This window comes from Prionailurus viverrinus, chromosome A1, assembly GCF_022837055.1.
Source record: "Prionailurus viverrinus isolate Anna chromosome A1, UM_Priviv_1.0, whole genome shotgun sequence".
NCBI classification, from domain to species: Eukaryota; Metazoa; Chordata; class Mammalia; order Carnivora; family Felidae; genus Prionailurus; species Prionailurus viverrinus.
The window spans coordinates 11,412,919-11,439,176 of NC_062561.1; the positions used below are offsets into that span (position 1 = coordinate 11,412,919).

General features: G+C 39.9%; 1 protein-coding gene across 5 annotated transcripts in view; it reads left to right on the forward strand.

Moving 5' to 3' along the window:
- The window catches only part of FRY (FRY microtubule binding protein), a 349,471-nt gene that overhangs the window by 273,709 nt on the left and 49,504 nt on the right, over positions 1 to 26,258 (forward strand). For all 5 annotated transcript variants that reach the window (XM_047852065.1, XM_047852039.1, XM_047852049.1 and 2 more), the window contains 12 exons: positions 508 to 590; positions 5,732 to 5,882; positions 6,429 to 6,532; positions 7,295 to 7,480; positions 9,672 to 9,870; positions 11,582 to 11,703; positions 15,733 to 15,920; positions 17,240 to 17,334; positions 18,579 to 19,186; positions 20,098 to 20,195; positions 20,623 to 20,793; positions 24,465 to 24,605. In XM_047852065.1, the coding sequence (XP_047708021.1) occupies positions 508 to 590; positions 5,732 to 5,882; positions 6,429 to 6,532; positions 7,295 to 7,480; positions 9,672 to 9,870; positions 11,582 to 11,703; positions 15,733 to 15,920; positions 17,240 to 17,334; positions 18,579 to 19,186; positions 20,098 to 20,195; positions 20,623 to 20,793; positions 24,465 to 24,605 (2,146 nt within the window). The remainder of the gene's footprint in view (positions 1 to 507; positions 591 to 5,731; positions 5,883 to 6,428; positions 6,533 to 7,294; positions 7,481 to 9,671; positions 9,871 to 11,581; positions 11,704 to 15,732; positions 15,921 to 17,239; positions 17,335 to 18,578; positions 19,187 to 20,097; positions 20,196 to 20,622; positions 20,794 to 24,464; positions 24,606 to 26,258) is intronic.

Sequence of the window (26,258 nt, forward strand, 5' to 3'; positions counted from 1 at the left end):
GTTGTATAACCCTACCCACCCTATTTCCTCACCAGGGACCTTTTCCTGAAAACCTTCACATCATTTTAAGGGATACTGTAAAGCTGACGAAGCCCAAGATTTGTTATGAAACCATTTTTGTATATTTCCAATTCTATCTACATTGACTTAATCAGCAATTACGTATTGGCCACCTACCATGTGCCAGGCAACCATGTGAATAAGAGGTTCCTATTTATTCAGTGCCATTGCTATTTTCTTTCTAACCAAATGCTATCTCCTAGTTCAATTCAGATATTAGCCTGAAAGCGAGACTTGAACCTGTGCTCCTGAGCAAGAGTGACTACTGGCCCTCTCAAGAAAAACAAAATGTTAGGGGTACAATTTTTCCAGGATTTCTTTAGGAAAAGCGTCATTGGAACTTGCTGCCAAAAACTCAACCACTATGTGTTTACGAATATGTGTTTACGAGTAACAGCACATACACGCACGTGTCAGTATTTCTGATGGTTGTTCTTGTATTTGAAGGTTTAGTAACGTCATCAGAGCCCACACCCGCCTAGAGTCAAGATACAGCAATAGCTCTGGAGGATCATATGATGAAGATAAAAGTAAGTACCAGCAGGATGTGGGGTTTCAGATGGAATGCAGGTATTTGGAGAGTAGAAAATGAGGGTTTTGATTATTCTTCTTCTAATGACTAAAAAGGGACCCATAAATATTAAGTAACCATGTGATCCGACTGTGCAGGTAAGCATAGAGTCAGCATCTTAAAGTAAAAACAAACTCCACAGTGGGCAACTCAAAATCAGAAAACCTCAAACTACAGCCCAAATCTGTACTTTTATATTCCTGGCGTTTTTTCCTTGGTGATGCATCTGGGGAAAGGCTAGTAAGAAATTGTCCATTTGAGAACAAATGTCGCAGCTCAATTTTTCAACCTATCTTAGAGCATTTGACCTTTAAGCTCTGTGCGTCAGCTCACCCTGGGGAGGATCGGTTTTCACCGTGAGTCTCTCAATGGCATAGTCTCAGTAGCCAAGTGAAAATTACTAACCTGGGAGATATAATTGTCACAGGAATTTCTTCGTACCCTGAGAAGGTGGGAAAACCAAAAAGGTCAATGCATTCATTTATTTTGTTTAAGCCCTGAACAGCTTCTGTGGGTACGGAGCAGGTAAAGGGTATCATGTGGTCACAAGTTACAGAAATTCTGGAACCAAAGAACACTTCCTGTGACATTTCAGTATGGTGAGGGAATCAGTAAACTGTCTGATGGGATTTATTTGTCTGTTTTGGTGGAAATTGTAAATGTGATGGTATTTCATGAATTACGTTCATTTTTTAAGTCACTTCATAGGACCTTTGTAGCTGTTGTTTTGATTTGTTTTGTTTCTATGGAAAATGTGCCAACTGGGTAAGAGCTAAGTAATTCCAATGACAGAATATTTCAACTGTCCTTACTCTGCTTCTTAATGCACAGACAGGCAATTCTCCAGCATTGAAAATACCAATGGAAGGGATGTCTAAAATCCATATATAGTTACCATCCTCTAACTTAGGTTAAGTTTCAGCTATGTCCCTATAAAACTTCTTACTGAGGTAAGATAAAGCTGTTTGTATTTTCACCTTTTCCTGTGCCCCATCAGGGGACTGTACCATCCAAACACTGGATATTTGCATCTCCTGAGCACCGACCATCAGTTCTAGATGGGCCTAGATTTTACAGAGGAGAAGAGTAGTAGTTGAGAAATGGAGAGCTGTTGGTACAAGAAAAGTCTGGTTGCTGTGCGATATTTCAAATTTGAGGACAAAAAAATTGCATCATAAAAAGGTGAAGCAGTCAAATCCTGACCCCCCTCCCTCAGAATGTGCCAAGCCTAACAAAACATAACACTCCATGACTGTGGATTTATGTTGCTCAATTTTTGGTGCATTAGTAAGACCTAACAGTTGCTTTCTGAGGCGAATCCTGACCTTGCCCCCAGAAACTCCCTTCCCTGACATCCCAGAAGTGGGTGGTGTCCAAGCACCTGCCCTTGTGGGGAGCTTCAGTCTTCAGAGTAGGAAGACACCCCCTCCACCCACTCTGCTAACCGGTTAGTCAGGAATATTGCTCTTTGGCAGTTGATTCCTTTAAAGAGTGCCTCTTTGCTCTGGCTCCCGGACATAGAATTTGATAGAATCACTATAATAAAGAAAGAATTATTTTGAAAATATGTAAATAGTGAATTTCAGGGGATAATTATAATAATAATTATGTCATTATATAAACTCAGACCACTGGCTTTAGGGACAAAAAGAAAAAGTAATGAAGTATTTGTGAAGGGAAAAACAAAACCATTGTGAATAGTTGTAAAGGGTTAAAAAGAAGTCTAATGTTATCGTTATGGCATCTACTTCACCTAGAAATGTTTTTTTATAGATTTGTTTTGCCTACATAAACAGCATTTTAATGGGAAAATTTTGGCACAGAATTTGAATTCATTTGAGTCATGTGTCAATAATATGCTTTACATGATTACGGTTATTGACCAAAGAAGTTCCAATTCGTGGCATGTTGTTACGGAACTGAGAGCTTATATTTTAAATTACTCATTATAAGAGAAAATGAAATGAAGTTACTCAAACAGATCCTCCCTTATCACAGAAAGTCCAGAACATATTAAGGTCCTTTTCGAAGTGTTTAAGTAATAGACCTTGACTCTGGCTGTCTGGAGGGTAGCACCACATCTAATAGGGGACAAATACCCTTAGGGCTTTGGTAACTGGGTTCTCCCTGATGTATTTTTGGTTCTAGCTACACAATGAGGGATATAGCCTATGCTACAAGAAAAACAAAGATTGGTAGGCTCAATTCGAAAACCTTATGGCCAGCCATCTGGTATATGTTAAGGGTGATTATTTTCTCCCTGAATTCCTGGAAGGATTAGTAGAGATAGGAAGGGTAAGGAGAAATCAGGTGAGACCTAGTGGCCTGAGGCTTCATAATCTGGGTTTACCCAGATGGAAAGACCATGTGCAGCCTCTTAAAAGTATTTTCTATTAAAAACAAAAATAAAAACAGACAAACTATAGTACCTTGAGTAAAATGGACCAGAAAACTGATTTAGACCTAGATCTATAAAGATCTTCCTATTAATATTATGTAAGCTGTTTTAGAGCTACTTAAAATACCTGGATTATTTTCCAAGGCCATATGTTAGTGTATGTGTCTCCATAATAAGGCTACATCTAGTTAGGCTGGATAGCAGCTGAGTCCTAGTGGTTTAGACCTGACTGTAGAAAACCAGTTTCAGGCCAACTTACTCCTAATCCAACCACCAAAAATCCAACACATTTTTGCTGATGGGCTGTGTACCTGAGAACATCATTGAAACAAAGAAAATTATGTCCTTTCCTAACAGAAATATCACAAGTTTCTTTTTTCTTAATTCTTTGGTAAGCTCCCCATTTTTGTTCTCCTTTTAAGTTTCATTATAGAGTAGCTGATTACTTAGGAGTACATTTTGCAACCAGCTTATCCTGGATGGTTATTCAAGATGTTGATTTGCTGAAAGTGAAACATCCTGTAGGTAGTTTACCCGGATGTCTGAGATGAGATGAGGAACTGTCACACCCGCTTTACATTTTTTTCTGGACTAAAACTGTTGTGGCCTAGCTTCGTGGCATAGAATTTATAGGGTTCCAGTTGCTCGATTTTTGGTGCATTAGTAAGACCCAACGGTCGCTTTCTGAGGCGAATCCTGGCCTTGCCCTGGAAACTCCCTTCCCTGCCATCCCAGAAGGGGGCTGTGTCCGAGCACCTGCCCTTGTGGGGAGCCTCAGTCTTCACGGTAGGAAGACACCCTGTCCATCCGCTCTGCTAACTGGTAAGCCCAGGCTTCTACAGGGGACCAGCAGCCTCGAATCTGTGACCTCTCACTGCCTTTCAAGAGTGCAGCCAAGAAAAACTTTATTTGGGAGAAATTGCCTAAAGCTGATCTAATACATCGTTCTTCTTGGATAGACCACAACTCTCCAGATTGAGCCAGCTTGTCTGAAGCCATGTACCTGGCTCATATCACGTGACCCCAAGAGGAAATGTCGTCTTTGAATGCCACCCGCCTCTATGGAGAGCATTATAAAAAAAGAGCGCCATCATGAGTCTGGCTAGAGGCTTATCAATTTTGTTGACCTCCTAGAAGAACTGGCTCTTGGTTTCGTTGATATGTTCTATTATTGGTTTGTTTTGGTTTTTAGTTGCTGTATCATTTATTTCTGCTCTCATTTTTATTATTTCCTTCATTCTGCTGGATTTGTGTTTTGTTCGTTCTTTTTCTAGCTCCTTTAGGTATGAGGGTAGGTTGTTTTGAAGCTTGTTGCTGTGCTTAGTTTAAAGATATTGTTGAGGAAGTTCATTCATTCAAAAAATACTTGTTGATTCCCTGCCACATGTCAGATACTGTTCGGGGAACTAGGGAAACAGCAGCGAACAAAAGAAAGTGTCCGCTGTCGTGCAGCTTGTTTGAGAGTCGGAGGAGGCAGTCAGTGCTAGGGAATGGGTGATCTGTGCCAGAAAGGAAAATTAAAGCAGGGTGAGAGGCGGAGGGGACTTCAAATGATTGGGGATTTCCTGGAAATCCTCTGCAATAAATTGACGCTTGGGCGAAGGCTTGTGTGAAGTGGAGGAGAGAACCACGTGGCTCTCCAGGACAGCTCTGCGGCCAAAAGGAAAGCTAGAGGCGAAGTCCCTGAAGCTGGGTGGTGCCGAGCGTGATCACAGAACAGCAAGAAAGCCCAAATGACTGGCGTGGCGTGGGCAAGGGTGCTGGTGGTGGGAGATGAGCCAGGGGAGAAACAGCAGGAAGACCGTGTAAGGCCTTAAAGGCCATGGTGTAGAGTTTGGACTTCATTCTGAGTGGAGAGGGGAGCCACTGGAGAGTGTAAGCAGAGAGAAAGACATGAATGAACTCCTATTTTAAAATGACTGCTCTGGCTTCTCTGTGGAAAAACAGACTGTAGCGGGGCCAGGACAGAAGCAGGGAAACCGTAGGGAAGCCATTGCAGTAAACATGTGAGAGAACGCAGTGTCTTACCCTGGCAGTGATGGAGATGGTGAAAAGTGGAACTATTCTGGATATGTTTTGAAGGTACAGCTCACTGTATATGATGCCAAGCTACCTAACCTCTATTTCCCTTCTGTCAAGTAGGGGTAAGAGGTACCCATTACTGGGCTATTAATTATTAATATAATGTACAACGCATAGAAAAGTGCCTGGTACAAAGTAGGTATTCCCTGTGTTAGCTCCTAATGTACTTATTTTTATTATTACTATTATCCTCATCATGATTATCATGATTATGAGCTGGATGCGAGATGTAAGAGAAACGTCACAGATAGCTCTAAGGCTCCTGTCCCGAGCAAACTGGAAACATGGAATTGCATTTTACTGCAATGGGGAAGACTGGAGAAAGCCCAAGTTCTCGCAGTGATGAGAATGATTTAATGTCTTCTTTTTGCATGTCTGTATTTCCCATTGATCTGTAGTGCGTAATTGTATATTAGATTATCAAAACATAAAGGGACTAAAAAATCTGATCAAGTAATGCTAACCCATTGATCCTATGATTCATACTCACCAAATGGGATGGTTACAGAGTTATTTTTACTAGCCTAAATTTGTAAGATCCTGTCTACAAACACCAAATAGGGAAGACAAAAATCATCACTCCCTAAAAATAATGCACGCTTGTCTTTCTCACCCTATAGATGACCCGATTTCTCCGTATACGGGCTGGCTGTTGACTATTACAGAGACCAAACAGCCACAGCCCTTACCCATGCCTTGTACTGGAGGATGCTGGGCCCCCCTGGTTGACTACCTCCCAGAGACTATCACTCCCCGGGGACCCCTCCACAGGTAAGTAGCATCTGTGGGTAGTGGGAAGTGACTGCTTAGATCTGACTGGACTTTTCTTCCCATGAGAAGAGGGAGATCATTCCAGGTCCTGTCAAATGAAATGACCTTTGAAATCAGAGGGACCATGCGTGACTTTAATTGCAGTTCTCAGCACATTTGGAGCGTTTGGTTGACTAGCAACCAATGTGCAAAGCTGCCTTGTAACTCAGAAGTTTTTCTTGATGTAATCTGGATGTGGATATGCATTCTGTGATGATTTTTAGATCGTGAGTAACTGGAAAAGAGGGCCCTTTTCTCCTCTTCCTCCCTCAGCTCTTATTACCTAGCAACGAGTGAGACTCCCTATTTTGTGATTAGCTCAGCGAAAGTTTCTTCTTTCTGTGGAATTCTGTGCTTTTTCGGAAAATAAATTCCATTCCCTGGAATAAGTGTCTCGCATAATTCTTCAGCAGGGCTCAAGAGCTGTATTTAATTGTGACTTAATGATCTGCAGTGTGTTTCCATCCTCTTCAGAAGTTACATTAATTTCACCATGTCATTGATTAGGTGCAATATTGCTGTAATTTTTATGACTGAGATGGTGGTGGATCACAGTGTGAGAGAAGATTGGGCTCTTCATCTACCATTATTACTCCATGCTGTCTTCTTAGGTAAGACTGGATCGAAGAGGAATTCTGGACTATGGGGTCAAAACCCTACAGACACAATCCAGAGAGCTTTCCTTTTACGTTGACGTCCTGCTTTCCACAGTTCTGAAATATTTAGTCTCTTCCATTTTTCATCGCTTCTATGTGACATCTGCTCTACAATCTCAGTTGATCGGTCATTGCTTAAAATTGCCCTATTTCTGCACTATACAGTGGTACCTCGCTAATGCTATATCTATAAAGATATCCGAAACATATTGGACCTCTCTGAGGGTCTTTGGCTAGATGTGATCGATTTAAAGCTGTGAGATACTGTCCGCACACAGACAGAAAGAAGACAGAGCGCAGCAGGCCAAGCACTGAGATTTTAAAATAGCCAAATGGTAAAATGAAAATGGGAAGAGGAACAAGCCAGGGAGGCTCAGAAGTTTAGTTAGAGAGCAATGAACAAAATTAGAATCCCTTCAGTTAACAGGGAGACCCAGGGAAGAGAACATCCCAGGAAGGAGGAATGCTAACCATGTCAAAAGCTACTGAGAGGTCAAGAAAAGTCCATCTATCAGCATTTTATGAGAACATTTGATTTAAGGAATAAAACATTTTTCCTAAGCCCAACTTCTTTATGTTGGTAACACAAACAATAACAAAGAAAACTGAACATTCTTTCAACATGTTCCTCCTGAGTAACTTGGAATCTTTACTATCCCTGGAATCTAAACGAGCTTAAAACTTGTTTATACTAAGAGATTCCACTTTTTGTTCCAGGTTTGGACCATTACCGGCCTGAAGTCTTTGAACACAGCAAAAAATTGCTTCTTCACCTCTTGATTGCCCTCTCTTGCAACAGCAATTTTCATGCCATTGCTTCTGTGCTCCTGCAGACTCGAGAGATGGGTGAAGCTAAGACTCTAACAGTTCAGCCGGCTTATCAACCGGAGTATCTCTACACAGGTAACAAAAGAAGGAATAGCAGAGACCCTGAGACAGAATCACAATACGAAGATAACTGAAGGTATCTGTGGAGCCCAAATTAACTTCTCTAACGTGATCACCACCCCCCTACGACTTTCCGAGTGAGCAAGTAGGAACACAATAAATATGCACCATTTCACTTGATGTTAACTTGGTTCTCAAAATCCTTCAGTATTGAATATTTTCAAATGTCTGTTTCCTTATTATTATGATTGCTGCTCTCATTAAATATGTTCCTACTGATACATTGAAAATTATGTCCTTCGGCCAAGAGCATCAGTCTAAAACACTGAAGGATGGGAATGCCCAAAACAGTGACCACCCCCATCACCTTGAGAGCAGGTCATTGCCAAGGTGCCAGGTGTATCGCTGTGGACCTTCTAGTTCCCCTGAAGGAATTTTCACCCTCTTAGTGACTGCTTTTCCTGGAAAGCACCATGGGTGGAAGTCTACTAAGAACCATGGCTGTTTTGAAACCAAAATGTTCTTTTTAGAAATAAGAACAGAAAGCATTAGATGAGTCATGTTTGAGTCAAAGAAACTACTCTGCTGTGTCCAGCTATTCATGAAAACTTTCCCGAAAGAGTTGACCAGTGGGTTTCATTTAGAATCAGAACGTTTAAAATACCTTAAAATGATAGCGAACTAACATTCCTGAACATTTTGTACATTGCATTGGCGCTGGATATGGTATGGCACTTCATATGTCACCGTATACTTTATTCATCACCCTGAAGACGATGTTCCTTTTACTTAATACTTGTACTCAGTGCTGTCTTGTCCTTTGACAGACACTAAGATTTTCCTCTGGGAAACAAATACTGCGTTACCAAGTCTGAGACATAAGGACTACTGACCTCAGTTTAAGCCCTTTATTTTAAACCAACCTGCACTTAATTGAAAAGAACCCATCAACAGCCACTCAGTGACACAAAACTCCTCACTATAGATGTTGAATTAAAAGAATCTGAAGACTTCTGGCTGTCCTAATTCCCCAGGATAAGGATGTATTCCATTAAGCACATGGTCTTAGACTGAGAACATTGCAATGCCCGTTAAGTTGTATATCTCTGAGTACATCAGTTTTGCATTCACTATACCACTCTTGTGGCATACAGTGGGGATTTACAAAACAAAACACAACGTACCATAGGCAAGACAAACGGTGGAAGCTAAAATGATTGAATCTGTAGCACACGTGGCATACGAGTACAAAGGGTTTGGAAAATGTCTCCTTTTCATAAACATTGATTAATTCTTACTGAACACCTACTTTCAACTGCGGTTGCTCTCAAATCCAAGCTAAAAAAAAAATCGAGGCTAAAAAAACCTGTGTGCTAGAAATTATTGTCTTTATCTTATTATAATAGGAAAGTTAGCTGCAGAGAAATTACATAGACTCCCTGAGATTGCACAGCAAATGGCAGAGATGATATTCAGGCCCAAGGCTTCTCCTGTTTCAGTGTAACTTCAGACACACCAGAACTGTGTACTTTTTGCAATTATCAGGTAGGAGAAAAGGGATGATGGCGTATCTACATTTTCAAACCAGCACCACCCAGGGATGTAGAACGATAATCAAATATGAGGCGGGGAACAAACATAGTATTTGTTGATACCGTATTTCTTTGACTACCACGAGACACACTTTATCAAAACATAGCAATATCCACATCATATTCACAGTTGTAAGCACATTTACTCAAAACATAACATCTATTATTAGGTGCTCGTATCCTCAACACTGGTACCATTTCACATATTTAAGTGGTCGAATACGCAAGAATAATTTACTAACAGCACAGTTGGGTCCAGATGTATAGGGGAACTGTCCTTCGGCCCGTGCACATATGCATGTGTGTGCACACAGACGCATGTGCACACGCGCACACACGCATACACCACTTCTTTTGCAGAAAGCATCAATTCAAACACCAGGCTACAAAATAACAGATCACACTCCTATTACCCAGTACACTCTGGTTTACACAGCAGTGCAACTATTCCACAAGCAAGGAAAAACTATCAGTCTGGTTTCATCATAACCATAGTTGAAATCAAATGTTTTCTCCAAGAGATTCAAATAACTACACCCTCCTGTATGCTCACCTCCTAACCTCGGTAAGCACCCTGCCTAGCACATTCTACCTTGACCTTCTTGTCCCACCAGGTGGCTTTGACTTCCTGAGAGAGGACCAGTCGTCCCCAGTGCCAGACTCGGGGCTAAGCTCCAGTTCCACGTCCTCCAGCATCAGCCTGGGGGGCAGCAGTGGGAACCTCCCGCAGATGACCCAGGAGGTGGAAGACGTGGACACAACCGCTGAAGCGGATGAGAAGGCGAACAAGCTCATTGAGTTTCTGACGACCAGGTAGTGAGGGCTCAGGGGACACAGGCCTGTTTTTAGGTTGGTCTTTTGGGGAAGTGGCATCGCTTTAGAACTTGACAGATGAAAAGGCGAGCCCGTGATTTTAGCAAAGCCTTCTTTTCTCTTCTAAATTGCATCTTCTGGAGTCTGTGTACAAGGCAGATACTGGCAGAAGTCTGAGATCCCACTGATGGCACAGTTGACAGGCAAGAGGTTTCGTGTAGAAAGACAATGCAGCAGATGGAGACAGGACACGGTAGCGTCCCACGGTGAGGACGACTTTAATCATCTATTAGAGCTGCCGGGATCTGGGAGTTCTGAGACTTGGCAAAGAACGTCCTCTGGAAACCAAATATATTAGCCACGGTCGACCCAGGAGCAGCTGCGGAGGGGACCATTATCTGCTCTTCTCATCCAGAGCCATTTATAAATGGAAGTCAGAAACAATAGGAAGCATGATGGGAAAGGAAGCAAACTAATAATCAAAATCAAGAAAAGCTGCAAGCAAGCAATCCTGTCTTTTCAGCTCTTCTTCTGGTTCTTCCACTGAACAATTTAGCTTGTAAGGCTTCAGAATGTCTAGCACCCTGAGGTGCAGTATTTGCATCAACAAAATCATGCTGGGGCGCCTGGGTGGCGCAGTCAGTTAAGCGTCCGACTTCAGCCAGGTCACGATCTCGCGGTCCGTGAGTTCGAGCCCCGCGTCAGGCTCTGGGCTGATGGCTCAGAGCCTGGAGCCTGTTTCCGATTCTGTGTCTCCCTCTCTCTCTGCCCCTCCCCCGTTCATGCTCTGTCTCTCGCTGTCCCAAAAATAAATAAACGTTGAAAAAAAAATTTTTTTTTAAAAGAAAATCATGCTTACCTAGGACTCTATCGGGGGGAGGGGACCCTATCCTTTCTCATTAATCCCAGAAGTCTAGTCTGTATAGTTGTTATCTGATACCCCCATGATCTTTCTTTCTCTCGGGAGTGCATCAGTTCATACAAAAAATGAAAAAAGAGCATTTTCTTTCCTCAGTTAATGATTCAGAGTATTTGCAGTTCACAGCTCAATACAGGACTTAATGAACAGGAAGCTAAGGAGGGGGTGCCTAATGGTAACTACATCCAGGATATTTCAGAGATCTGAATGGTCTGTGGGGAAGAAAAGTGTGCTCACCACTCAACACTGTCAGTACCTTGCATTGGGAAGAGTGTTCTTCTGAAATTCTCACCTCTGGCTCCATCCTGTTCTTTCTGTTGAAAACCAAGTAGATAACAGAGGACGCATCTTCGGTTCATTTCTACAGTATTTGGTAGTCTAATGATATGATCCTGATAAAAGCATTATCTCTGCAAATCTAAAATATACAAATGTCTAAGTCTGTATTCTAATTAACATTTTATATCATTTGTTTATTTGACAAACATGTAGCACCTGTTTTGTATAAACACCGTTCTGGTGAATTGAGAGGTTTTAACTTGGTGAGTAAATTTTGTGAGGTTTTCATTTTGTGAGTAAAACATAAGAAAAAATATGCCTCCGTGAATTAGCTAGATCCATTTTGAGTATGCTCTTAAGCTTTACCAGACTGAAATTTATGCCCACATTAATCACTAAACTTTCAAAATCACATTGCACCTTTGGAGTTACAACTGCATAGGTGGTTTTTAAAATACAAAATGATTATATTTAAGTGGTTATATTTTTAACGTTTTGTATGTTTTGTTTAAGGGCATTTGGTCCACTTTGGTGCCATGAAGACATCACACCCAAAAATCAAAATTCAAAGAGTGCTGAACAGCTTACTAATTTTCTACGTCATGTTGTATCCGTATTTAAAGACTCCAAATCAGGTACTTTATCCAGTTTCCCCAAATGCCACTTTCACCGTTTTCTGTAATGGAGCATATTCTTCTCATTATAACCACACATTATACATACATACAAACATATATACGTATGCATATGTGTAAATATATGGTTCTATATTTGGCACCGACAGCAGGAGAGTATTCATAGGGGAGCCTTGAAGCTTATTTCAAATGTGCCTAAGTGAATGATTGTTAATGTCATGTATTTTTGCGTTATGCTCTATCAAATAATTCCCAGAGGTCACTGTTCACCTTGCTGCGTTTACCTCACTCAATTTAAACTACTCCCTCTAATATTAATTTTGTTTCGAGAAGGCCATGACACAACACACGCAGGAAAAGATGTTCAACATCACTGATCATCAGGGAAATGCAAATCAAAACCACAATGAGATATCACCTTACACCTGTCAGAATGGCTAGAATCAAAAAGACAACAAATAACAGTGTTGGCGAGGATGTAGAGAAAGAGGAACCCTCACGCACTGTTGGTGGGGATGTAAATTGGTGCTGCCAATGTGGAAAATGGTACGAAATTTCTCCCCCAAAAATTAAAAATAGAAATATCATATGATTCAGTAATTTAGCTACTGGGTATTTACCCAAAGAAAATGAAAACACTAACTTGAAAGGATATATGCACCCCTGTGTTTATTGTAGCATTATTTGCAGTAGCCAAGATACGGAAGTAACTCAAGTGTCCATCCATAGATGAGTGGATAAGGAAGATGTGTGTGTGTGTGTGTGTGTGTGTGTGTGTGTGCGCGCGCGCATGTATGTGTTTGCATGTGTGCGTGCATGTATATAGTTGTAGATATGTATTCATTCCATATATATTCCATTGATACAATATGTATATTTTATACATAATGGAATGTATATAACAGAATATATAATAATGGACTGTCATACAGCCATAAAAAAGGACTAGATCTTGCCATTTGTGACAACGTGGATATACCTACAGGGCATTAAGCTAAGTGAAGTAAGTCAGATTGAAGAAAAAAATTGCAACATGATTCTACTCATGTGAAATCTAAAAAACAAATGCATTAACAAAAAGCAGAATCAGACCTATAAATAGAACAAACTGAGGGTTGCCAGAGGGAAGAGTGTAGGGAAATGGGCAAAGTGGATGAAGGGGAGAGAGAGATACAGGCTTCCAGTTATGGAAGGAATAAGTCACGGGACTAAAAGGCACAGCATAGGGAATCTAGCCAATGATAGTATGATAGTGTTGTAGTGTCGTAGTGTTGTATATTGATAGATGGTAGACACACTTGCGGTGAGCATAGTGAAACATACAGAGAAGTCGAAGAAGTCAAATCCCTGTGTTTTACACCTGAAACTAATGTGACATTGTGTGTCAAGCATACTCAAATTTTGACATTTTACAAAAAAGCAAAGGCAGCCATGAGTAATAAATCTTACTGACTGTATTCAGACTCAACTGTGAAAAACTGTCAGATTTGAAAACTGGTTTAAAAAAGAATTTTGTGATAAAATGTCTTTGACTTTGAAAGTATTTGCTAATAATTCCTGTGCCGATGATCATTCAATATTCTGAACACACTGTGATTCTTATGTAGATTATAATAACATCAGGATGTTTAAGCCCTTAGCTACATACCATTAAGATTCGACTTGGCCTGGGCTGATCTGTGTGTGAAATTTAAATCTGGTTCCTCAGCGTAATGCAACAACTACCCCTACCTTTTTTCACACACCAGGCTGACCAAATGAAATACAGCTCGCTAGCTTTCTCAGCTGCTCTGATAATTAGCACATCTCACAGTTTGAAACATTCCAGATTAGCCACATCTCTTCTCATTATCAGAGGGTGCTTTCTAAAAAAGCAAAAAATACTGATAAACTGAAACGGAGTTTCTCATTTCAGGAATAGGAGTGACATTTCTTGTTTTGAGCTTGTTTGGGAAAGTTTGTGAAATGTCACCACCTCTTATACTGCTATTTCCCCCACTTAGAAGTCACTTAATAGTTAGTTGAATATAACCCAAAGGAAGAAATTTACTGTTTGTGTACAAACCCTTAATTGGCTTAAAATCTTTGATTGCATGAAGACGATGAAAATGAGAAAACTCATGAATCCCTGTACTGTTTTCCCAGAGGATGCTTAGAGTCTGAGTCTTTTCACATCTTGCCCCAGACATTTTTACTCACTACAGTTTCTTTATACATCTCTGCTCTCGGCCTGTTTCCACTGTAGCACAATAAAATATGTTCCTGGAAACACTTGTATTAAACAGGGTAGCATAACTGCTACAACACACAACCCCCAAAGCTCAGAGGCTTAACACAGTAGAAGGTTACTTCCAATCACATAACAGTTCAGTATAGAGTTGAACTGTTCAGTTTAAAGAGACTTTAATTTAGATAGCCTCTCTTAAGGACATTGGCATAGTTTGGCAGGCGGCCTTCCACATGGTGCTTCAAAGACCTTCCTTCTGTGGCTCTGATCACCTCGGCTCAGAGGTCCTCAGCCCTCTTCATCCAGCCAGCAGGTGGAGGAAGAGAGTGAGTGGAGGATTACTCAGGAGGAATTTACACCACACGTGGCTCCAACGTGGCTTGAACGTGGCATCCATGCTTCTTCCCACATTCCACCAGCCAGAACTCAGGCACAAGGCCACCACTGCAAGAAAGGCTAGGAAATGTAGGTTTGCTGTGTGACACATTAAGTAGCCTTTCTTAAGGACATTGTCATGTCATTGGTGGCACTGTCACCAAGAACATGGTGGGGTGCTATAGTCCTACCAGTATAGTTCTAGCCGTCAGGTCCATTCTGATTTCAATAAGTTTTGTTTGTTGACCGAGGATCTAACACCACACATAATAAAATTAAGTAGGAAAATGAAACAAAATAAAGGTACAAATTCCATTTTGAAACACGATCCATTCATAAATTGTGAACTGCCTATATGGGTTTAATCCTGTATTTCCTACCTTGAATATGCCTAAGTCCATTTTCCAGGGCCCTTTGTTTGCTCTGTAGGAACATCCTCTCATATAATCCAAAGGTCCCTAGGGTCAAACAGCCAGGCAGCAGCTAAGAACAATGACATTAAATGCTCCCTCCTGGTTCACTTTCATGTGACCATCAAATGTACCACGAATTCCCTAGATCACAGAGACAGCCAAAATCACTGTTTTCATCTTGTCCTCTGACTTTGTAGTCAGTTTTTCTCCTGCAGAGAGGCACAGCAGAGAGTACAGATCAATGGCCCAGAGTTCAATCATGTGCTTTACCTTACATTTTCACTTCCTTCTGATCAAGTGGTTTCCTGATGACTGAGATTACCTTCATGCTATTGGAAGAACCAATATTCGGGCGAGAGTTGAGATGATGGTTGCCTTCTTGGCAACATCTGCATTTCAATATCTGCATATTCATAGACTATTCTGTAGAGCAAAGACTTTGGTAGAGGCCTTGCTTGTGTTCAGAGTTGATGCGATCCATTAACAGCTTTCCTCTGCACAAGTACTCTGAAAACTTGTTCCTAACAAATTCTCTTATGAAAAAAGGAGTGAAAGTACTCTATGCAAAAAAGTACTTCAGAAGAACAATGTAGAAAAATGCTAGGGCAATAAACAAGAATACATTTGTGAGTATATTCTGTGTCAGACACTGTACAAAGCATTTTTTAAATCGTCGAATTTTCACAATGACTCTATGATACAGATACTATTATTCTCCAATTAAAAAAAAGAAAATAGGGTCATAGAGACTACATTTCTTTTCAGAGTCCCAAAACCCCTTGTTCAAAACCAGGCAGGACCACCTTGCTGCAAAGCTTCTGACTCTACTACACTATGCCTCTTTAAGATCTGTTCAAATTTGTTGTTGTTGTTTTTTTAACTCTAAAATGGCTTATTCTTAAATAAGTACCGCCAGAGGATAGCTCTTTGCAGTTAGCCTGATTTAAACCTATCGATCACTGATGCCCCAGGGTTTTCAGAGTGTAGGTTGACCATCTGCCTCTTGGTGCCTAGGTTTCCATCTGGAGCAGCACTTGAGTGAAGTTGCATTGCAGACAGCCCTCGCAAGCTCTTCGAGGCACTATGCCGGTCGGTCATTCCAGATATTCCGGGCGCTCAAGCAACCTCTGTCAGCACATGCCTTGTCTGACCTTCTCTCCAGGCTGGTGGAGGTGATTGGAGAACATGGAGATGAGATTCAGGTACCACCAAACTCATTCTCCTTCTCTCATGTCAAAGATGAGGACTTAACGACTTTCTTTGAGCCTTCTTTTTCTCGCCAATTATTTCAGCCATGTGGGCAATTTATTTTAAAAATTTCTGGATGTGAACTATTATATTTACAAAAATCACTTTGGGGTGCCTGGGTGGCTCAGTCTGTTAAACGTGCAGCCCTTGATTTTGGCTCAGGTCATGATCTCACAGTTCATGGAATCCAGCCCCGCATCAGGCTCTGCATGGACAGTGGGGAGCCTGCTTGGGCTTCTCTCTCTCCCTGTCTCTCCCCGCCCCTCCCCTGCTAGCGCTCTCTGTCTCTCTCTCTCTCTCTCTCTCTCTCTCTCTCCCTCTCTCTCTCTCTCAAAATGAATAAACTAAAAAAATCACTTCAAGGCGCATTGTTCTAGAACTTCAGTGGATATTGTTTTATTGAGCCAACAACTGAAAATCCCCTGGTGACTCCTTGGTTGTTTTTGTTGTTAGTTTTAGTTGACTGGGAATTGGGGAATTATTTGCACTGTTTTTTCCTTTTGCCACCAGCCCCTAGGCTGGCAAAGGACAAAACCAGGATGCTGTTGTGCAGTCTCCCCACCCAGAGAAGGGATCTCCATCATATCTAAGCAGAACTCTACCCCTCTCTGTATAACTAACCCTCAGTACACTGAGAAGAGCTGAAGAAGTAATGGAGAGAATAGATGCCACAAGAAGACCCTGTACATAGATCCCAGGCACTGAGGTGCATTACAAGCATCACAAGGGCATTACAAGCTCTGTAGCTTGGGCCAAGCCTTTCTTTCCCTTTTTTTCCATCAGAAAAGTTACTACACCCCAGGAGACTAACACACGTGTGAACTCCAGCCTCTTTTCCTCTTTCTGGACTTTAGATGTGCTCTTCAAAATGTCACTGATGCACAGAACTTCTCATACCTCAGCTCTTAATTTCTGGCTCAGATATTGACATTCTGTATTTCAAATGTCCACCATTCCCCTCATCAAGGGGCAATGATTGCCACCTTAGCCTTTGTTTCTCCCTGCTGGATTTAAAATGAGATTGACATGTTGAGGACGTCAGATCTAGGGAAATAAATCTTGGTGATTACCTGCTAACTGCTAAGCCATCTGAATTTCCTAAGTGGCTGTTAAATTTTGTTTTTAGACTCGGTAAGTTAAAGTAGCATAGATTGTCTAGCACTCAATGATATTAAAATTAGATTTGAATAAAGTTTGTGTCAATTAAATTTATCTTCAGGAAGGGAACAGTAGTTTTAAGCAGTACAAAATGTTATCTTTGCATGTCTGGCAGGGTTACGTAATGGAGGCACTCCTTACATTGGAAGCTGCTGTGGATAACTTGTCTGACTGCTTGAGGAACAGCGATCTCTTAACGGTATTATCTCGGTGAGAAGAAGCTTAATGACTTTTGAAATCAAATATGCTGGACTTAATATTTGAGACATGCCTGGACCTTGGGCAAAATCCAAAGAACAAATCTAGTTTTTGAAGTATGACATTTTCTTTAGTTTAAAAAAAAAAAGAAATTATAACACATACAGACACATGTTATATAAGTAGTTTTACACATCAGAAAGATAGAGAAGAAATGTTAATTCTAAATAATACAAATAGTAATCCTTTCTCATTTTCTTTTTTAAGACTTTGAGTACTTTTTCAAATTTTATATAATAATTATCCTGTTTATTTCATTGTAAACAGAAACCAAAACTACTTATTTTTTTGAATGAATATATATAAAACTCGTCTGAACTATCACTAAAAACAGCTGGGATTAATGTCAATTTTATGTGAATATATTCCTATCTTAGGATCTTCCTTTTTTATTTTTATTCCTTTTGCTCCTGTCAATGTTTAATTACCCATTTCAAATCATTCACAATTCTGTATTCTGTTTATATAATTGAGCTCATTTTGCTTGAAATTGAGTCAGTGATGTTATCATAAATCACACTGAGCCTTGTTTCACTTTTAAGTTGGACATTTTTTATGGATAGGTAATTTTAGTATGATTACTAACATCATACATATTTTTCTATATAAACCTACAGATTTATCTCAATCAGTAAGAATTTAGCAGGAATGTTGATAAAGAGTTTTATCTTTTCAGCCTGAAATAGGCTTAGAGATAATTTCTCATAGATTTTTTAGAAGTGTAAAAAAAATTCCTTTGATGCAGTTACTTTTTTCTTTCTAGATAATATCCTTTCCATTTCTGTTCTCCTTATCAGTCAGTTAATAGAATACTAAACTTTGTGCCTAACAGGTACACTTTATTTCTAAATTACTTCTGCCCAAATTCAAACAAAAATATACATGAAAGATCAGTAAACTTTACCACCAACCCCTCTTGTTTAACCTTTCAATATGTATAAGTAGGTATTACGTTTTGTTGTGGTTTTGTTGGTAAGGGTTCTCATTGTTTGTTTTTGTTTTTTTCACAGCTTAAGTTTAGGAATAAGGAAATTTATTACTTTAAGTTTAAGAGTATGGGGGGAGGGGGGAAAGAATAGATAGTGTTTCCGAAGAATGATTTCCCTCCCTTATAGTTTGTCAGTGGATCTTAAAAGGACTGGCTCTTCACTGAAGCGTGTTGGCTTTCTATTGAACTTTTTTATTTTTATACCCAGCTCTTCATCACCAGATTTAAGCTCTAGCACTAAACTAACAGCAAGCAGAAAGAGCACAGGACAACTAAATGTGAACCCTGGGACAGCCAGTGGCAATACAGCAACCGCAGAACGGAGCCGGCATCAAAGAAGCTTTTCTGTGCCCAAGAAGTTTGGTGTTGTCGACCGATCCTCAGACCCACCCAGGAGTGCCACACTGGACAGAATCCAGGCTTGTACCCAACAAGGCCTCTCCTCAAAAACCAGAAGCTCATCCTCCTTGAAGGACAGCCTCTCAGACCCATCACACATAAACCATCCAACAAACCTATTGGCCACCATCTTTTGGGTCACAGTGGCTTTGATGGAATCTGATTTTGAGTTTGAATACCTAATGGCCTTAAGGCTGTTGAATAGACTACTGGCTCACATGCCACTTGATAAAGCTGAGAACCGAGAAAAACTTGAGAAACTCCAAGGGCAGCTCAAGTGGTCAGACTTCTCAGGGTTGCAGCAGCTACTGCTGAAGGGATTCACCTCCCTCACCACCACTGACCTTACCCTGCAGCTTTTCAGTTTGCTGACACCAGTATCCAAAGTATCCATGGTGGATTCATCCCAAGCCATTGGTAAAGCCAGCATCACTCATTCTCTTGCACAGTTCTGATGGTTGTTGTGTTTACGTTTGGTGTAATAAGATAATGGGCTTAGTACATTTAACAATTCTGTTTAGAAATGGTTGTTGGGGAATAGTTTGTCATTTATTCCAAAATTACACATAACGTAAATCTTAAAATTATTTACACTGTAGAAGGCATTTTTAAGGCAATAGCATAAAAGGTACAGAAGTAATGTATATATATATTAATATGTATTAATTATTTCTTCATGCTTTCTAGATCGAATTGCATATACAGTCAGTTTATTCCACTTTTCTTGTACAGATAAGCATTTTTTTCTCTTTTTTCTTAACTCCTAAATCTTTTTCTTCTTAGCCTTTTTCTCCCTCTTGAAAATTCTCTTGATTCCCTCTTGTTTTGAATTAAGCCAAATCACCAGCCGTATTTTTAATATTATGACATGTGACCCAGACTTCTTTTCATGAACGTATAGCTTAACACAGTAGTACTAAGCCATTACTTACCATTTTAAAGAGTCTTCTTTTACTGCGTTACATGAGCAAGACTTAAATTGGTTGGCTTACATCCTCTCAAACAAGCTTTTCTTAAAATATGCTTTCTGATAAAAGTTTCAAACTAGTGTTTTTGTTCGTCTTAATCTGCTTTTTAAAATCTGTGCCAGTCATCCTGATTCACAAACAGTCCATAGCAAGACAGTCACCGTGTCTCAGAATTACAAATCTACTTCAGTGCCTCCTCTGTAACTGGTGTCATTGTTGTTGTATGCTTTTTCCCTGGATTGTGTGTTCAAAAGACTGCTTTTGCATCCCCTCAGAATAAAATCTGCAATATTCCTTCCCACTGTTAACAGTTAAAATGTACTATATTCAGCTGTCTCCACCGCATCTTCTCCGATCCAGGGTTTCCACTGAACGTGTTGTGTCTCCTGCCCCAGCTGATTCAGCATTTTGAAAATCCCAATCAGTTCTGCAAGGATGTAGCCGAAAGGATTGCGCAGGTATGATTTCTGGTTCCACACTCAATTGGGTCGATATGGGCCTTCAGGAAGGTCCAACGCGGAACAGCAATTACCCAGAGAGGGAAATGAGTTTCCCAAAACCTGAGAATAATGATTGAGATTGCTAGTAATTGACGTCTCTGAGTAGCTGATGCACATTGTCTTTTGGTTTCATTACTGAGAAGACAGGTGGAAAGAATTTGTGAAAATCATATTAGCTAATTACTGAGATAAGTGCTTTTGCAGCTTACCAAAAAAAAAAAAAAAAAATATATATATATATATATATATATATATATATATATATATATCAATGTGCTTTCCAGATTCCAGAGCAAAATTGCAAACCTCTCTTTTGGCACAACTGCTAACACATCTCCCTATTTGTCAGACAATTTTATCCCTAATTGATTCTCTTCTTTTAAAGGTGTGTTTGGAAGAGAAGAACCCCAAACTTTCCAATCTTGCGCATGTCATGACCCTTTATAAAACACACAGCTACACGAGAGACTGTGCCACATGGGTCAACGTGGTCTGCCGATACCTTCATGAAGCATATGCTGACATCACCTTGAATATGGTGACCTACCTGGCAGAGGTAAACTCTTCATTAGGGACAAACCTATTATCATTTCCATGGCTAAAATATTTATATGGAATGGATAATAATCTCTTAATTTCATTTACTGAGTGCCTATTATATATTATCATAGATGCTATATGGAATCTTTTTAAATCTTCACGGCAAGCCACTGATGTAGATTCTATTATAACAAAGAATCTGAGGCCCAACCAGGTTAAATAACCTGCCATATGTTTAAAGCCAGCCTTTGAACTGAGGTATAACCCACCTCAAAAGCTTAAAATCCTTCTTTTTACTACAGTAATACGTGTCAGAACATTCCAGAAATAGAGAAATGTTATCTTAATTACCCCAGGTGTTCATATGTTATTTAAGGAGTTACTATGTGGCTTGATATATTTAATGGTCGTTGGCTCTGAACCAATTACCCAGCATATATTTTGAAGTAAACTTTTTATCTTCCTTTTTAAGTTTGTTTTTAAAACCGGAATGGGATTCTTTTGTGCCCATAGAAATGTGTTTCTAGCACACTTGTTCCAAGCCCCTGTTGTCCATTGGTGCTGGAAATACACAGCAAATGAAATGTATTCTGTGCAGCACCTCCAGTCACCCACTAGCTTAACCCACTAGGTCACAAAACCCATGAAGCAAGTGGTCACTGACAGCCACCTCGGGTTAGCATGTTCACTATTGCTTTTGTTTGAGGGATATGCATGCATACGTCTTGCCAGGGCCTTTTTGGAAGTGATGAGTCCCGTACCTTCAAACTTTTCTTTCAGATATGTCAACAGTGTAGGGTGCAGATAAGTTACAGAATCAGTCATTGTCTGAAAGGTTCCGTAAGACTGAACCTGAACCTAGAAGAGGGTCCTTGCCCCCTCCATCTGCGTTGACAGTTGGTCCTGCAGGATTTTGATTTGCAGTCTGGGTCAGCAATGTGTGAACTGTATTCAGAATGTCAACACCCCAAAGAGCCTCTCTTATATGCCACCCTGCTGCTTTTGACAATCACCTTGGTGACATCTGCCCCACAAGAGCCGCTAAGAAAACACACACGTACCGGAATAACTGACGCAAATGCCCTGCTTACAGACGATGCCTGTTTTAAAACAAAGTGAAGTGTAAGTTAGCAAGGAGGCAAGACTTGTTTAGATCACTAGACAGAGTCAGTCAGAGAAAGACAAATTTCATATGATTTCACTCATATTTGGAATTTAAGAAACAAAACAGATGAACATAGGGGAAGGGAGAGGGAGGCAAACCATAAGAGACTCTTAACTACAGAGAACAAACTGAGGGTTCCTGGAGGGGAGGTGGGTGGGGGCTGGGCTAAATGGGTGATGGGCATTAAGGAGGGCATTTGTTGGGTTGAGCACTGGGTGTTACATGTAAGTGATGAATCACTGAATTCTCCTGAAACCATTGTTAACTACGCATTAACTAACTTGAATTTAAATTCTTTTTAATAAATAAATAGAAAAAGGAAAAAATAAAATGTAGAATTTAAAAAGCTTCGCAAATACAAACAGGATGTGGCATATACATACGTACATATTAGTCGGACTTAAAAAGGAATGAAGCACTGACACAGGCTGCCAAATGGATGAACCGTGACAACTTTATGCTAAGTGACATAAGCCAGACACATAAGTACAAATATTATTGGATTCCACTTGTACAAGGTGCACAGAATAGGCAAATCTACAGAGACAGAAAGTAGAATAGTGGTTACCCAGGGCTGGGGGCAGGGGGTGATGGAGAGTTAGTGTTTTACAGTTAGCAGAGTGTTTATTTGGGATGATGAACAAATTCTGGAAATAAATAGTGGCAGTGGTCACACAACAATGTGAATGCACTTTATGCCACTGAATTATACACTTAAAAATGGTCAAAATGGTAACTTTATATTATATATATATATATATTATATACATATGTTATATATATTTTTTCACTGTAAAAATAAATAAGTGAAATAAATAAATAAGAATAGATTACCCAATTTGTTCTATTCAGCCTTTGTCACAAATTGTCACTACAGATTTTGTTATCAACTTAATTTCCCACCATGCATAAGATATACTAACTCCTATTTCAAGCACATATGTATAATTATAGATCGCTGTGGTCAGGATTGCCAGTGAATCTGTTCTGTTCACTTAACAGTAATTTTGTGTGTATTTACATGTGTTGACATAGCTCACATAGTGTCATTTTCAACAACTGTGGGATTCTAACAGGTTAAGATAACACAATTTGCTTAAACGTCTCCTCTTTTGCTTGTATTCATAACTTTTTTCTATTACAAGTGGTTCTTTTATGTAGACTTCTTATCAGATAATATTCAGGTTATTTCTTCTGGTGGCACTTCCCAAAGTTACTATCCAGGTGAAGGAACACACAAATGTAGTTGTACACATTTGGGAAATTGGTCTCACAGACACTTTCCCAGTTTACGATACTGTCAACAATGTATAAATGTGTTTTCCCATATCCTCACTATATTTTATTACTCTATTCCTGTTTTCAACCTAATATTTTTATTGGTACTTTAAAATTATTCTCTTTATGTATTTCCTTTCTAGGAATATATTTCATTTTCCACACAATAGATTTGTATAATTGCCCATTTCCTCCTACATTAACTGCTCAGTTATTTCTTTTGACCACTTTTGATGTGAAATTTCAGCATATATTTGGATCCTTTCTACAGTTCTTTATTTAGAATAGTAATCTTTTATCCTGATAAACGTCACTTAGATTTTCTCATTAGTTTGCTTTCCTTTTTGAAAATATTGTTGATATCGTAGTATATGTCCATAAAAGAAAGTTTCGTAGGTACAGAAAAGAGGGGGAAGAGAACAGGAGGAGGAGGTGAAGTAAAGAAAAATCATCCTAAATAATTACATTATCTAGAGATTTCTTTCCTTTGTTAAATAACACACACCCATTCACATTGATTTCAGCATCATCTATCACACAGAAATTGTATATCCTTCCTCTTTCAATTAATATTATCTTATATCCTTTACCATCTTTAAAAATGCCATTCTATTGATGATATGATATTTTATCATGCAATTTACCATAATTTATGTATCCATTTCCCTAGTGTTCAGCATTTATATTACTTACAGAGCTATTTTGTTTAGTTTTTTTTTGTGAGTTTCTTACCATCATAAAAAACACCTTAGTAAAATCTCATATATAAATCTTTATGTCTATCTCTAGGTTTGGAAAAGTTCCTAGAAGTACATAACTAGTTCAAAAGACATAAATTGTTCTTAGTACTCTGGATGTCAATTGCCAAATTATCCAAGTTACATTTCCACTGATGTTACATTTCCATCTTATATCCTCACCAATACCAACTATTATCACTTGCTAAACTTTGCCAGTTTGATAACCAATAACTTGTGTCTTTTGTTTCAATATATAATTTTCAATAATTGGTGGTATTCGATGCTTTCCTTTTGAGGTTTATTTTGTATTTCATTTGTAAATGTGGTATTTATATATTCAAACCTGCTTACATTGCCTTTAATGATAACCTTATTCCTTCAGTAGTTAGGATTTTCTTTTCCTTCCTAAGGAAACGTGCAATCTTAAAGGTGTTGGGAAGCATCGGTGCTTGTGTATGAAAAGGCTGGAGTCTCACTGACTGACCTGTGTCTTGCCTCCCACAGCTGCTGGAGAAGGGTCTCCCAAGCATGCAGCAGCCCCTCCTCCAGGTGATCTACAGTCTGCTCAGCTACATGGATCTGTCAGTCGTGCCTGTAAAGCAGTTTAATGTGGAAGTTCTGAAGACCATTGAAAAATATGTCCAAGTGAGTATTTGGATACCTTCACTTAAGAGCTACGATGTTTCCAGAGAGTCATCCCAGAAAGACTGAGGCTTCGCTTGTAGCTTATCCTTGGCTGTAGAACTGTATGGGCGCAAGGCTGCACATTCATGCGTTGATATCCCTAACGCCCTGAGAGCAGTCAGGTGTGGTGGCCAACCACACTGCGAGTGACATACTGAGGAGAAAGACAGGACCAAGCTGAGGCATTTCTGAGCCCCTCAGAGGACACAGTTCTGCCTCTTGGGGCTCGCAGGCTGGGTACTGAAAGCAGGTACCTGGCTGGGAGGGCCCAGCAGGGTTGTATTTGTGGTTTCCTATTTCAAAGAAGGAGAAGGAACCTAGGGCAGGTGTTTCAACATACAAAGGGTTAATTCAGGGATTAAAATTGTCACTTGAGAGTTGAGGACAGTCAGGTTAAGCATGACTGTATTTGAAAATACTACAACAAACAAACACAGGAGTGTACCTGTTGAGTTGCAGAGTTCAAGGGCAGATGCTAGGTTCTATCTGGTTGAACTCATTGGCAAAGACATACAATGTCAATGTTAGACGTTTTTACCCCATCATCACTTGAATACCACGTTGCTTGCGGAAACTATTGAATGCTAAAAATGATTTCCAAGCCTTTTTCATTGTCCGTGTTTTAAGTGGCATTTCTCTGAAAGTAGTCGTGCACTTGGTAGGCATTCAGTAACACTTTCTCACTTCACAGCAGTCCTGAGGGCCAGGTGTCCAGTTCCTATTTGTCTACAAACCCCTTGCCCCTAGTGCAAAGAAAAAATTGTTTTACTAGACTGCCTATTCTAACTAACTCAGGACTGTGGGCTATCTCTGTTATTCAATATCTTATCTTGAATGGTGACTGATTTCACATTCAAATCATGACCTCCCATTGTGCAGAATTTAAGAGGGAAGGAAATATGTTTTATTTCATGTGCTCTTATTCCACAGGCTAGGTAAATAATAATAATAACTTTTATCAAGTTCGCTTATCTGTGCTCAATATTTTTATGGGAGAAGCCCATCAGCCTGCCTGGGGCCTGTCAGGGAGACAAAGATTGAAAAACAAAGTGAGTCTCACAGAAAGAGTAGGCATATGATAAGCCAATAAGGAGAGGAAGGGCATTCCAGGACAACGGAACAAGGAAAGAGCTTGCCTGGTATGAGGAACTCCAAGGTTAGCCTGGGGGGAGGTTACTTCTGTAGGCTGTGCTCAACGTGTGTGGACTCCACACTGCCCACCAGAGGGAGCCCTTGGAGGAGTTTAGGCAGGGAAGCAGCATGGTCTGAAAAGTTCTAGAAAGATCACTGTAGCTGGGGTGGGTATGCTGGACTTCAATAGCGGCTGCAAGTAGGGAGACCAATTAAGAGGCCATTGAAATAGGAGAACGACCAAGGAAGACAGAGACTGGAGGTGGGGAGAATGTTGAGAGTGAGTGGCCAGTAGCATAAATGCATTGGGTTTGTTTTTTTATTCGTACCAAAGAGCTACCTCATTGACCAAAAGGGTACCTTGTACTTTTAAACTTCTATTTATTTGAATATGGACAAAATTTGGTATTTTCTTATTTGCTTGTTTCCTAAATGTATCTTCTCATCTGTATAAATTTTTTATGTCCTTTGCCTTTTACATAT